Raw genomic sequence first — 15,009 nt, forward strand, 5'->3', positions numbered from 1 at the left:
CAGCTTGCTTCAGTGATTTAACTAAGGATGTGAACATCAGGATCCCAACCTAACAAGACCAGCACCGCAGCACTGTGAAAACTATGAGTAACACATTGCATTTTCCACTGAAATGTTGCGACCAATTGCTAAAATTAAACGTGCAAGGATTTAAGCTGCAAATCGCTGTTGTGTAATAAGCTGGATCAGGGCCACGGTTTCATCTCATATCCAGAACTGTCTTTTTACATTCAAATATCTGTGTGTTTGATTTAAAAAGGATCCTGATCTCAATTCTCTGAAAATGAAGAGAAATGGAATTAACCTGAGGTTTACAGTATGCAGTCTTTGCACCAATAAAGAGGTAGAATATAAAGTCATAATAGTAATAGCATCCTTTTCCTTTGTGCTCAGATGGATCACGATCCAAGGAACCCAGCCTACATCGCCACTCAAGGCCCCCTGCCCTCCACTGTGGCTGATTTCTGGCAGGTAAAAACACACACACACACACACACACACACACACACACACACACACACACACACACACACAGCAGAAATCAATAGCTTTTCCTTTCTTAAACAAGAGTTAGCCGATATTTATTAGTGCAGAAAGCCACGCAGGAGACCAGCCTGTTCTGTCGATGTCGTTATTAATCTCTCCTTCACCATTACACACTCTCACCTGCAACGCCCCAGCAGCTACACACACACACACACACACACACACACACACACACACACACACACACACACACACACCTGTCTGCAATGGGACACATTGTTAATTCAGGCAATGGCAAACACTTTCCCACTGTCCCAAATGTTGTATTGTGTTTGAATCTCAGGATGCCCGATCGATAAGTTATTCTGGCCAATCATGTTGTATACGTGTGTGTCAAGGTAAACTCGTGTGTGTGTGTGTGTGTGTGTGTGTGTGTGTGTGTGTTTTAGAGGGTTCTTGGTAGGGAAAGGTCCCATTGTCAAACAATGGCCTGCATTCCCAGTTGGGCTGATTACTGCACACATACGACAGAAATCCTTGGCTTCCCCTGCTGCTGAAATATCAAATCTCATACAACTACGCAGGTTTTGTCGTCAGAACTGTAGTTTTTTTTTTTTAATAAGCCAAAAATGAATACATTTTCAAACACGTGTTTTTTTTTAAGTCACCAAAATGAGAGAATGTTACTTTCCGATATCATTCAACGTTGAATGTCAAAATGAAGCTCTCTAAAATGTCATCTGTACCACGTTCACGCCGAATTCCTTAGAATGGATTTATGTTATGAATGTGTTCGTAGCATTCGTGCAGCAAAGCAGGTAATGCTTAAATAACGACGCAGTACTAAACAAGTACTGTTTGACTTAGAAAATGTACTTTTGTATTAAAAAAAAAATCAGTAATTTTTTATTTTATCCCAGGTTTTAATCCTTTAACTCTCTGTTAATGTTTCATTTATATTTTGACAGAAAACATGTCCAAAAAACATGAAGTTAAATATTCACACAAAGTCTTTCTGTTCTCTTCCTATAAAAACACTTTTGAGTGTACTAATTTTATGTTTAATTGAAATGCTTTCTTAATTTTGTAGATTTTTTTGCCCCTCCCTCATCCTTCAATTCATGCACGACGACTACAAAACACTTTCTCTCACAGACGTCATGAAAAACACAGCAATAAAATGGTGCACCAATTGTTTTGAACATCACATGATTGGTGAAATGACTCGTTTCACCACCATATTTTCATCCATTTGCAAAATCTCATTAAAGCCACACATTTAAATTATTTTTTCATATTCCAGCTAACAGAGGGCTTTACTTTACTTGGTCATTCTGACACAGCTTTTACAGTTTACCATCTTATAGCAACGTTAGCTAAAACTACATCGCCTATATTATGTTCAGTAGCTTGGCTAACGTTATAGTAGCAACGGCTAACGTTACTCTCAGCCACTAAAAAACACTGAGTTTTAGTTTATTGTGCCGTTGGAAATATCAACCATTTAATGGTATCATAAAATAACGAAGACAGAAGATTGACAAACTGTAAATCCATCCATCTGAAATCAGTCCACGGTTGCCACCATTTCTTAAAAACTTCAAAATGTCGTAACTTGTTAACTTGAAGTTTGAGAAAGGTTTGACTCACAATGTCATGAATATCTCAAGAGTGCGGCATTCATGTGTTTTCTTCTCATGAACGCGGAAAACATTTGAAGCCATCATACGTCTCCGATGTGCATAATTTATCGTGCAGGCGGTACATTCGGCGCTACTGGCAGATGTAAATGACAGTTTTCAATAACTTGTCCTTCTCCGTTGCTTTGTGTGTCGACCAGAAACATATTAAGATTCTGAAACAAATGTGACTCTGGCTTCTGTTTCATGGGGCCTTTAAGGACAAACACCTTCAGTTGCTGTGCTGCCAGCCTGTTTGTTGTGTATAAGGAGTCTGAGGAGGAGGAGTGTGACAGGACTCGCTGCAAGGGTCCACATCTCTCTTGTCAGGAAGTTCGAATTCTGCCTGATGAAGGTCTGGGAGCCGAGTTCAAGAGATTCTTTGATTTTCTTTTCAAGGCGACAGTCTTTAATCGTTCACACTCCTCACTAAAACCTTAACGTGTGCAAGAACCTTTTTTGAAATTAAAGAAGTTTGCCATGCAGTTAACTTTTCTTTTCATAAATAAGGGTTTGAATGATTTTTTCCCCCCTTTTTACTAACTTTTCAAAGGAGGAGAACGTCCTCCCAGCACCAACGGAACTCTCACCCTGTCAGCTAAAGCAAATTAACACCATTTCTCAAAAAAGTGCACCGCCACATCCTCAGATTCATGACACCAATCAGTGACGCCGTGGGGGCTGAGGGGAAGGCGTGTGACGGTGTAGTAATTCAAAGTCGGGCGTAATTAGCGGTGGTTAAATCTCAAGTTATGGCAGTGCTACCGTGTGAATGGCAGGTGTGGCCATCTTGATTATCTAATGCGATGAGGTGGGAGTGTTATTGTTTTATGGCTTCCATTTATGGCTGACTATTACCTCTGATCAGAGTGGAATGGATCTCCGGAGACAGCCCCCCCCCCCCCCCCGCTGCATGGAGAACACAACTGCCAGCTGAGAAATATGACTGCATGGTGGGTCTCGCTGTGGAATGACCCAGTCGGGGGAGGGAAGAGACAGCAATTACTTTTCATTACTACACAATGATCCACTTTCTTTAAAAAGTTTGAAACACAGTAAACATGTCTCAAAGAGTTTGGTTTTATGCTAAGATTTTGTTCTCAACCCCCGAAAACTGACACGTCTTCCCCTCCACAACCAAAATTGGCCTCATCTTGAAGTGAGTGGGTGACTGAGGACATCTCGGTGTTCCTGTTAACAGATCTGGGGAAGTGTTGACAGCTTTCGAGGGGATCATCTTCCAAATGGAACTCTCCACCACTTCAAGAACATGGCTTCTATTCTTAAGTGCTGATTTATCAGTGTTTGTTCGGCGTGTCACAATGAAATGTGCTAAATAAATAAACTTGACTTTGCTCTTTTTTTCAGTCCTTTGAGCTATCAAAGGTTTTTTTTTTCCTGCATCACTTCTTTTTGACTCCAGAATGCAGAAAGAGCCAGCCACATATATTTAGCTTGACGCTAACAGGAGACTGACAGACAGCAACACTAAAACTGTTTAAAAAAAAAAAAAGTCAGTTTGTAAACTCTCAAGAACTTCCTCCGTTGTAATCCACGGCTTCTGAAGGTGTGTATCCACTGTTTCACTTTGGCTCGGCTCGGTACGGCTCAGTACGGGTGCGTTCCCACTAGCACTCCGTACCACGTCAGCATGGGTGGAGTCACAAGCCAAGAGTTCCCCAGCGTCAGTGGTGTGTGACACAAAAACAACAATGGATGACATGGTGGCAGCGTCATGCCTGTTGCTCGGTCAGTGGTTTTTGCTTAAACTAAAAGTAAGGGGGAAGGCACAGTGGTGCAGTGGTCAGCACTGTTGCCTCACAGCAAGAAGGTTCTGGGTTCAAGTCCCGGCTGGAGCACGGGGTCTTTCTGGGTGAGTCTCCATGTTCTCCCTGTTCCTGCTGGGTTCTCTCTGGTACTCCAGCTTCCTCCACAGTCCAAAGACATCAAGAGGGGACCAGGTTGATCCAGACTCTAAATTGACCGTAGGCGTGGCTGGGAGAGCCAATGGTTGGCTATATGTGTTGGCCCTGCCCTGGACTGGTGACCCGTCCAGGGTGAAGGCTGCTGGGAATAGGCTCCACCCCCTCCCCACGCGACCCTTAAGAGGATAAGAGGTAGAAAATGGAAATAAAAGTGAGGGAGTACAGACAGGCAAGGCTTCAAGCGGTGAAACAGAACACACAAGAAAAGTATAAAAGACTTTACCAAGCAATAGACCAGTATTCCGCCGAGGCCAAGATGATACGAAGTACACGACGTAAGCGGGTGAGTTACCCAATCAGCACCCAGCTATGTGTTTACGTCACATTTAGGCTCGCTTGGAACCCCAGCGGAGCAGGGACCAAAATGGTAATGGTTAGTACCGTGTTGGGGCCAGTGGAAACGGGGCCAAACCAACCCTGACTCCACCCGACCCGAGCCAAAGTGAGCCAGTGGGAATGTGCCCTTAGTGTGGCAGTGTGCTCAGGATCCTCCGACACCAAAAACAAACGAGAACGGTTCCAGTCAAGTGCTACGGTGCTAAAGCTGCACTCACAGTAGAACCAGCAGGCTCATCCAGGCATATTCGAGGGAGCTTGATCTGGAAATGCCCTTCAATGAGTCCAGCCTCCTAGTGACATACCAGAGTCTTTGTCTCCACCAGACTCTAACAGACTTGTGATTTTGTTGCAGATGGTGTGGGAGAACGGCTGCGTGGTCATTGTCATGCTGACACCACTGGTAGAGAGCGGAGTGAAGCAGTGCTACCATTACTGGCCTGATGAAGGATCCAATCTCTACCACATCTATGAGGTAAAAAGACTCCTTCGCCATAACCTCGACTGTCAGAGTGGTTCTCTTCAATCACGCTACGTCGTTATAGAATTTTTACCTCTGATTCTGTGAAATATGTGAAGGAGATTCGTGAAACAGAAATATCCTGAGGAGAATCATCGCTGTTCCTCAACAATACACTCGATAGCTCCTTAAACAAGGGAATATTGTAAAGAAATCCTGTAGAACTTCCTCACCCCTGTGGCGATGAACACCTCATAAGACTTGGTTCAAGTGCCTGGTGTGGTGTTTGTCGCCCTTGTGCATGACCACGCAGGTGAACCTGGTGTCTGAACACATCTGGTGCGACGACTTCCTGGTTCGTAGCTTCTACCTGAAGAACATGCAGACCAATGAGACAAGGACAGTCACGCAGTTCCACTTCCTGACTTGGCTCAACCAGAACGTCCCAGAGACCAGCCGGACACTCCTGGACTTCCGCAGGTAGGGAACTCCTCCAGAAAAAAAAAACCCAAACCAAACCTTGCGATTAATGCAGTTGCCTGGTGGAGTTGGGCTCGGCCTTAACTACACCACCCCCCACCGCTGCTAACTGCTCTGTTGAAAGCAGGATTCTCCATGTTGCCTGGGCACACGGTACAATTTATCCTCTACTCGTAGACGAGTTGCTACGATGTTTGTCAGCTCAAAACACAAAGTCCTCAGCTGGTTTTGTTAACAGCTGACACATCAACAGTGTGCGTTTTGTTTTGGGGTTTTTTTTCCCACTTTTCCCCCATTTTCTTCAACTCGGGTGTGACGTCATTCCCTGTCTGACGTCCAAGTTCCGAGGTAAAAGGAATTTCTGATCATAATTTGATCACTCAACGCTTCTGATTGTAAATTCGGCCAATTATATTCCCCGAATCCACAAACAATCTTGTCGCAGCGCCACCGGCTGCTTGTACACGAGTCTTCAAAATCATTTTCTGTTCAGGCCAACTTATGAAGACTTTTTTTTTTTTTTTGAATTCTTCTTTATTTGATGTATAGAAAGCACTCCGCCTGCTTGCATTGCCGATAGCGGAAACATTGATGTTTACTACGGCCTCAAAGAAACTTTTGCTAAGCGGCCTTAAGAGAATAATACACTTCAATAGCTGAGTTAGTTTCCATGGGGAAAAAAACCTCGACCACTTTCTAAGATGTTTTCAAAGAAAATCACCTCAGTAATTTTCCCTAAAAGTCAAGTTCCACCTTACTTGGTCGTTACTGTGGTTGATAACAAGCCGTTTGTAAAGAAGTCTGTTTGTAGATAAGAAAGAGCTGAGAAATAGTTGCCGAAAATGTCCTTTTCTGTGCTTGTTGACGTAAACACTGATGGCACTTGTGTGCTACTTTTGTCATTGATTCCTTTTGTCTCCTCAGAAAGGAAACGAGTCACTATAAACAATAAATTATTGTTAAAGAAACCCTGAAATGAACAAAAGTGTAACAAAGGTTTTTTTCTTCTTGATCTTCATCTGTATTTCCAGAGTTCCCGCAGTTGGTTGGTGAATGGTCCTGAAAAGTAAAATAGAATAGAAGCAAAGTTATTATTAATTTAATTGAAGTACAGATACTAAAAAAAAAAAAAAAAAGAATGAAAAGATGCTGCTGTAAGTAGAAGTACTAGCGCAGCTCCTTCATGCGTCAGTCAAGCTGTACTTGTGTCACATCATTCAGATGACACAATTCAAGTTAGCGTTACAAGACAGAGCGGAGGCTAACGCGCAGTGCAGGATGATATCAGAAACAAGAGATGATTGATTTCAGGAGAATGACTGTGATTGATGAAACAATACAAGCCGGACTGAATGGATGAGATTCTTATTTACTTGTTTTTGTCGCTGTTGTTGGCTCATCTAAACTCCTCTAGAAGCTGGTTTTAGCATCTAGTAGTGCAATGACTGACAACCTCACCTAATGTTTTTGCTCTGCTTTGTGAAAAATAGATAAACCACAGCCTCTCTGAGTTCTATAGTCTGGTTCGAGGCCACGAGGTGGAAGCATAATAAGTAAACAGGTAACCGGTGTGAAGACTTCAGGAACAACGATACTCAAGTTCTTGAGCAAACGTGTCAAATTATTGTCTGTCCTCCTGCTAGCTAGCTTAGCTCGATGAATGGTAGCGCGTGGGAAATGTCAGCATACCTCCATCAAAAGTGGTCAAAGAGATCCGGTTTGGGGTGTTGGCTTGTCCTGAAGTGATCCTCCTCACCCTCTTTAGTCGGCCGTGGATTTCTTGCCTGTATTTTTGAGGCTTCGAGTCACTGCTACAGGCTAAACAAATCCAGCTACGTGTTTGATTTAAAAAATGACAGTGGCTTGTAATTTTAAATCTTTATTTCATATTTTTATCAATTGGAGGAGCTCATTTGTTTACTTTGAAAGAGGTATGCTAACACTTCCCGCCTGCTAACATTCATTGTGCTAAGCTAACTAGCACAGCTCCCCTAATGCAACTTGTAGTCGTGAAGGGTCTCCATCTTTTTGTCCACCTCTGGGGAGAATGGTCAGTAAGAGTAGTTCGAAAAAGTTGTTCATTGAAGTTCTGTTCTGTTTAAGCAAGAACGGAACGGAATGACTTATTTTTCTCCTCTAAACCTCCCATATTTGTGGCTCTTGTGGCTCGATCGCTGCATAATCACTCCAAACACCTCCCTTCTTCAGGAGCCTTGACTTGTGACCCCGAGAGGCGAGCGGGAAAATACCTCTCCATCCTCAAACGTCGGGGGCATTTTGCAGTCGATAACGATGTAATTCAGGACGCATTGAGGGAACTGTGGCTTAATCTCCAACACCTTTATAGTCGCTCCCCTCCGACCTCTTTTAAACTGATATACTGTATTGTCTATTAGGTTGGAGCCGCCCCAGCCCCCCCCCCCCTTTTTTTTTTGTGATTCACTGTGGATTTTCTGGAGTGATAGACCCCAGCTCAGCTTTATATATATATAGGCATGGTGTCGCCGTGCTGCTGGCGCTCATCAATTAGGTGAGATATCAAGAGTGAGCGTTTGTGGTCGCAGCCATTATAAAAGGTGGGCGTCACCACCCACCATCAGTTAGAAAATATTGCCTTTACTCACAGGGCAGCGGGGTCGCACCACAATGAAGAGAGCCATGAGGGAGATATTTTTCACTTTTATTAGCAATAGCTGCCTGCCCCTTTTTCTTTTTTTTTTCTTTTTTTTTTGGTGTGTTTCCCTTTTATTCTGCCTCAGTGCTTCGAGGATACAAATATCTCCCTCCTTTTTTTACGCTCATGACGGCATGTTTTTAACCGCACTCACAGCTGAGCCGAAGCTTCGCTTACATCCCCCCCACCCCCACCTGTTTTACCAGCTAACTAGCGGTTGCCAGTGTCATTTTTGTGATGTTGCAGCTAGTAATATAAGCCCAGTTGCATAGTCACAAAAGTGATCATTGGAGACTGTGATTCTGCAACCAAAGGGGCCTCACGGACCCCGAACTTCCCGCCCCGTTTACTCCTCTTTTCCCCTCTTCCTTTCTCTGCCTTCATCTTTCTCTTTCCTGGCTGTGCCCAGTGACCTGAGACCCTCTTTCCTGCTTGCTCATGGTTTGCTTGACCGCCTTTCGATCACCCCCCCCCCCCCCCTCTCCCAAGCTTCCCTCCCCAAGCCTCCCTTTCTCTCTTGGTCGCTTTTGTGTTTCTCTCTCCCGCCCTCTGTCTTCCTCTCTCATGCCTTTGTCTGTCTTCCTATTATGACGAGAGCAAGTCCAGACTAAAGCTGGACTCCTCTTCCTTGTTTTTAGCACTTTGAAATGAAAAGTAGATTTTCCAAATGATCTAGACTAGGAATGAGTCCCGTCTGGTGGTAGAAGTCCCACTAATGAGTGCAGACGCCGTCCTCACCACGTCCCTCCTCCCGGAGTTTCTCAACTACACACTGATGAAAGCTGATGTCGATCGTCTGGTGGTCTTTGTTGGGTTAAGTGGAGTTTACTAACCAGTATAACATCGTTTCAACATTGTTTGGTTGTTGTTGTTTTACTGGTTTTTGGGTTGAAGTCTGCCTGTTTCCCAGCATCGGTGCGGTCAACATTGCTTCTTCCCTCCCTTCCTCCCTCCAGGTCCTCACATGGTAGTTACCATCAGTACTGTCAGAGTATAATTACTTTGTGCTACAAATTTGTGTGTGTTCACATTGGTGCTGGCAAGACAAACACGTAGCAGCTGTGACCCGTGAATTAACGTGCTGCTTCGCACCCACTGCTTCACATCTGCCGCAGACGTAGTCACCAGGTGGCGCTATGACTCGTTTGCTCCAAAATGTAATGGATTCTTTCTTGACCCAGGCTCCGCCCCCTCCATCAAAATCATGAGCTTGTCTGAGGTCATCAGGTTCTTGTAAAGCATCGTTAATTGTTCCGGGGTTCTTAGAACATCGCGCACACAAAAACGGTAAACTACCATGACATGTGGATGTCACTCGCTCCGTGGTGGGTGGCGTGTTGATGGCGTGTGTTCTGTCAGAGCGGGTCCAGATCTTCAGTTCAATTCGGAATATTTAGCCAGCTGGTTCCGGTGTGGATGGAGGAAGAACCAAGTTGTCTCTCCGTCTTCAACCTTTTGTCTCTCGGAGTCTTCATCTCTTGCTCTCGAGCTTGAATCTCAGGCGGGGCGTTTCCTTTCAATCCCACACCCCTCTATACGACACCCCCCCAGACACGCACACACACCCGATCCTCTGCTGGCTGTTTCCATGGTAACATGACTTTTGATTGTCTGCAGTGAGCTCTGACTTTTCAGTTTTGGCTGGGGCGGAGGACGTGTGCATTTTTCTTCGTCTTTCCTTCAGGTTTTGGTGATGTTGCTGGTTGTGTGTTCATTGACTGGTGCCTGTTAGAACCTGCTCGTGTCAAAATGACGCATTTACAATCCATTTAATGCTAAAGCTGCTCGTCAAGAACTAAAAACTGGTGGAGTTTTGTGCTGTTTTGGCCTCTGACTTGAAGTAGAAGTGATAATTGTCAAGTTCAACACATTATGAGATAAAATCGTGTCCGTGTTATGAGCTCATCTCCTCTAATGCTTGTGCGATGGGGGTTTGTGGGACGTTCAGTGCGGATGTACAGACGCAGCAGTAACAATGGAGAGAGCCGATGACGTCATTCTACATCTCTGTGTTTATGGATATTTTTGGTCGAAATAACGCGTCTCGGGACAGTCTGACATCATCATAACAAGGTTCTGAGGCTGTGGGCCGGTTCGAAGAGGAGGAACTACAGGTTTGGAAGCTGAACTGGCTGAGAGCTATGCTAACCTGCCCATCCACAACCATTCATTGTGCTAAGATAACTAGCGTGGGTCTCAGCTCCCGAGAGATGGGTCTCTGTCTCCTGGTCTGGCTCTGGGGAGGATGTTGTTATCTCAGGAGGTAGGGTGGCTATCCTGTAAGCTGAAGGTCACTGGTTCGATCCTCAGCTCCACAGGGAATGTGTCGATGTGTCCTTGAGCAATTGTTTAACCCCCAGCTGCTCCCCAGTGGCGCACGCTGCCTTTCAAGCGTGGAATGGATGAATGAGTGAGGGAACACCAGAAGGAGCTACATATGTTTGTTTTTTAAAATTTTAAATATGCTGTCTTGTTCCTAAACCATCCAGATGTTCCTCCAGATCTCACTGGAGCTTTAAAGCATAGCTGGGAACGGTGTTGATGATGAGGGTGTCAGAAGGGTTCAAAGGTCAAAACACGTCAGACTACGAATGACCAGAAAACTCCATCAACTCTGTAAGACGTACACCTTTCTTTCCCTGAGTCACATTGATTCATCAATGTATCATGGACCTAACACACACACACACACACACACACACACACACACAGAATAATGTTTGATGAAGAAGAATCCGAGATGATTTCCCGCTGCGATCAAACTCTCGTCTCTCTGCTTGTGTAGATCCTTGACGCTGCTGCTTTGTGTTTTGATGGACAAGGTGTGAAGTTTTTACTGCAGTTTTAAACAAAGATGTGTGTGTGTGTGTGTGTGTGTGTGTGTGTGTGTGTGTGTGTGTGTGTGTGTGTGTGCTGTTTCTATGAATATATGGGAGCAACAACAAACGGATGCAAATAATGTATCTCCTCCTGGAATATGATGATATGTTTTCCTTCTCTGAATTAAAGTTTACACAGACTTTGTGTTGAGTACAACTTCACAACCTGTAAATAAGCTGCTGAAATGGTTTGGAAGAGTTCTTCGAGAAAAGACTCTTCTGTATATAGCACATTTATGATTTATAATTATTTATTTAGTACCTGGGAAAATAAAGTGATTGAAAGGAAAAACTCAGCAGCACTGGAGCCTTCCACTGACACCCTCAGGAGCAGCAGAGCTCACCGGTGTGATTAAAGCACGCCGATGACGTTTAGTTGACTGATTGATTGATTTCGCTGGCCAAAACAGGACAAGCTCTGGGCCCAATGAAAGAACAGCTCTAAAAATTAGCACAAAAAGTGAAATAAACTGTAGAATAGAGGCTTTTGAACTTCTTAAACCTTCAGGGTGCTGGAGATCAGGTCCCTACCCTCAGTGAGTCCAGAGCAGCTTAGCAGCTGTGGGGTCTAGAAGCCACAGTGACACTGTTAGCGTGTCTGAGTCAGTGGTGAAGGTTCTAGATTAGACAGTTGATAGCTGCACGGCAGCAGAGACCCACAGGAAGACCAGTGAGTCCATCCACTCACCCCTGGACTAGAACCGGACCACGGAGTACTAAGCTTCCACAAAGTAGTTAGTAAGGGTGGAAGCAGGCTGACTTTTCTACACCTGGATACCATAAATGTAACACAAAATAAGCTAAAACATATGAGATCCACAACATACAGTAGACGAGGTGACTCCCAGGACTTTCATATGTGGGAATGTCTAATCTTGTTCTGAAGGCGATGTGAGCAGGAAGTGGAAGACGAGAGAAACTCCGTAGAAGCGTTTTATCTCTTTGCTTTCTTGCTCATGTCACTGCGGGTGCTCCCGCCTCCTCGCGTGGTTCCGTCAGGGTCTCTGCGCTGATTGATTCCTACTCTGGTTTCTAATAATGTTGGTTTGTGTTCATTTGCCTGGTTTGAATGTCTTGTTGTGTTCTGATGTGACTGAGATGGCCGTCGTGGACTCATCATGGCGGTGGTTGGATGAGCTTTCATTTTATAATGTAGGAAACTGGAAAAGTCAGTAGGATTGGAAAAAGTTCACAGCTTATTCTTCCTTTACTGGACGTGAACATCAGTATTTGAGTCGTCCACTGAGACAAATCTGCTCCTTGCTCATGCAATTTATGTATTTTCAATTTTGGGGGGGCCAGAGTCCACATTCTCAACAGGGCGTTGTAGCCAACAGTGCCGAGCAAAAGCTGTTCTGTGTGCGGGGAACACATCGAGCTGCTAGACAGACGTATTCACTACATTTCGTCCTTATCTTTATAAAGGTAGAGCTAAACAGTAATCAGACAATATTTGTTTCGCTTTTTTTTTCATTCCTCTTCATTTCAATCACGATTCCTAATCCTGCTGAGAGTGATTCTGTACCTGCAACATAAAAACCACGTTTATGTCTGGGCTTTTTGTGTACTGTTACACCCGACACCGACCGTCGGTCCAACAATCACAAATCCACCCAAGGACTCTTCACTTTCTGTCAAAATGGCCAGATAAGCAGCTGATGCTTTTATTTGAAAGGGTTAAAGCCATGAATGTTTGATTTTTTTCGCTTGAAAGAAGACAAATGTTCAGTCAATCACATGATTTATTAACGGATGAATAGTTGAAGCTCTAAACACAATAAAGGACTGGCAGACATCTGATATTTCACTATTATTCATGGGTGAAATGTCTGCTAATAGAGGCACTGGGATGATGTAACGCAGGTACAATATTCCCATTCAGTTTTCTAGTCTAATGAAACGCTGGGCTGTTCTTGTTCCTGTTACACCTGCAGAAAGGTGATGTTCTGAATGAATGAATCTGGTGTTCCCGGGATCTTTAACGCTGAGTTCTTCTTTCTGTTCTGTTCTGTTTTTTTACAGGAAAGTTAACAAGTGCTACCGGGGACGCTCGTGTCCTATCATTGTCCACTGCAGGCAAGTACACCAATAACTTCGCTGTTGAGTGTTTCTGATCTGACGTTTGACCAGGTGATCTTGGCTCGTTCACCCTCGCTCCTCGGCAGCTCGCGCGTCATTTATCAGCGTCTTTAAACAAGAAATTTGCCTAAGAAGTCTGAGTCGAAGGGACCAACTGTCCACAGGGGCGAGTGAGAGAGAGAGAGAGAGAGAGGTAAATAAAGGGTGCAGCTATGGATGTAATCTGCCCCACCCCCCACTCTCCGCACCCGCACCTGCGGAAGTAACCCAGACCAGACCGGCGAGATCTAATTACATTTAACAGATAAATCTTTTTAGTGGAAGCATCATGACTAACTGAGACAGAAAAAAATAACTTTGATAACGGATAGCTGTTATGTCTGTCGGCGCGGCTCCAAGTGATCTATTATTTAATATGGGTTAATGACTCTGAGGGGACGATGATGAAATTGTACATTTCTTGGCTAAATTGCCAGACTGCACCAGAATAGCAGAACCTGTCCTGGCGGAGCACCGCCCACAGCTGCGGGGTCCAAATTTCACCTGCAGTTTGAAGGGAATTCTGATTAAAGACGAAGCGATCTTCCTCTCCTGAGTTGTACTTGGAGCAGATTTCCCTCCGGAGTGTTTACCTGCTGCGGCTAGCATGGCTGATTTGTTCGGCATTGGTTCCGGTGAAGAAACCGGGTGATGGCTGTGTGTCACGGAACCGTGTGGAGGTACAGGGGGGGAAAAAAAATCCCAGGTACTCCTATGAAAATGAGCGCAGAACAATTCGTATGATAAATCCACATCGCTGCCGGGCACCGAGATGTTGAGAAATGCGGCGCCGTGTTTGTCTGCGCGATGGTCAGGACACGTTCAGAGGTTTTAGTGAGGCTATCAGGAGCCTGTCCCCTACCGTCTGTAACCACAAACACTTGTAACAGCAGGAAAAGACCTTTTGATCAGCCAATCACGTCCGTAGATGATGTAACCAAAGCACTGAGGAACTTTCTTTCACAACAGCTTTCAGATGAGATTGTCAAAGGCAGCTGAGCACGGCCATTTGTCAGAGTGTAAGATACACGTGAAGCAATGAGGACGAGGAGTGAAGGATCCAGCATTCACACCATATTATTTGCCTTCTAGTTTATCTGTGTGTGTGTTGCTGTTCCTGTCGCGTTCCAATCTTCTGTCACTTCGCTTTTTTCATCTCTCTGCCCTCTCCCCCTCCATGTCTTATTTTAAATAGAGTGAGAGAAGACATGTTGACGTGTTTACTCACAGCCCTCGGGCTTCACACACACACGCGCGCGCACACACACACACACACACACACACACACACACCTTTGATTGCCTTGTAATGATCCTGCCGAGTTGCAGCGATAAGACAGATCTAATCGTGTCATAATAACCTGTACGAGAAACTCATGGACGTACACAAACTGTCTGAGATCAGAGTGATAACGGTATCAGTGTTGAACGCACACAGTCATACTGCAGCGGTGCTGCTCAATTACCGCCAGCGGCCATGTTGGAATATATACAGCTGTGTGGAGGAAATAAACAAGGCCCTAGTGAAAGGAAATTAGGGAAGTTTGCCAGCACACACACACACACACACACACATGCACACTTGAGTTTGGTTGGGTTACACAGCAGCTCTTCAATGTGGCGCCAAACATCAATTTATAACACTTCAAGTACAAAACATCAAGTGTCCTCTCTCCTGCTTCTAAAGTGGTGTTGATCGTCTGGTGTCCCGCGCTGCTGGTGGCGTCAAGGCAGTGATGAGAACACTTAGCATTGTGAGAGCAGCGCCGGCACTAATACCCAAACACGGTGTTTAAAAACTAAAACATTTAGCTGTTGAAACCTTATCTTGCCTGGTCCACGCTCCACCCTTCGGCCTCATCGTCTCCTGTGCACCTCCGGCTTCTGTAATTTAAATATACAGAGTGTAACTC

General features: G+C 44.7%; 1 protein-coding gene across 1 annotated transcript in view; it reads left to right on the forward strand.

The window, feature by feature from the left end:
• The window catches only part of LOC147262060 (receptor-type tyrosine-protein phosphatase N2-like), a 136,863-nt gene that overhangs the window by 109,029 nt on the left and 12,825 nt on the right, over positions 1-15,009 (forward strand). Inside the window, exons 17-20 of the mRNA XM_086204468.1 lie at positions 394-471; positions 4,842-4,961; positions 5,260-5,426; positions 13,002-13,055. Coding sequence (XP_086060594.1) covers positions 394-471; positions 4,842-4,961; positions 5,260-5,426; positions 13,002-13,055 — 419 coding nt within the window. The remainder of the gene's footprint in view (positions 1-393; positions 472-4,841; positions 4,962-5,259; positions 5,427-13,001; positions 13,056-15,009) is intronic.

Source organism: Aulostomus chinensis, chromosome 5, assembly GCF_037954235.1.
Source record: "Aulostomus chinensis isolate RoL2024-O1b breed Wild chromosome 5, RoL_Achi_v1.0, whole genome shotgun sequence".
Lineage (NCBI taxonomy): Eukaryota > Metazoa > Chordata > Actinopteri > Syngnathiformes > Aulostomidae > Aulostomus > Aulostomus chinensis.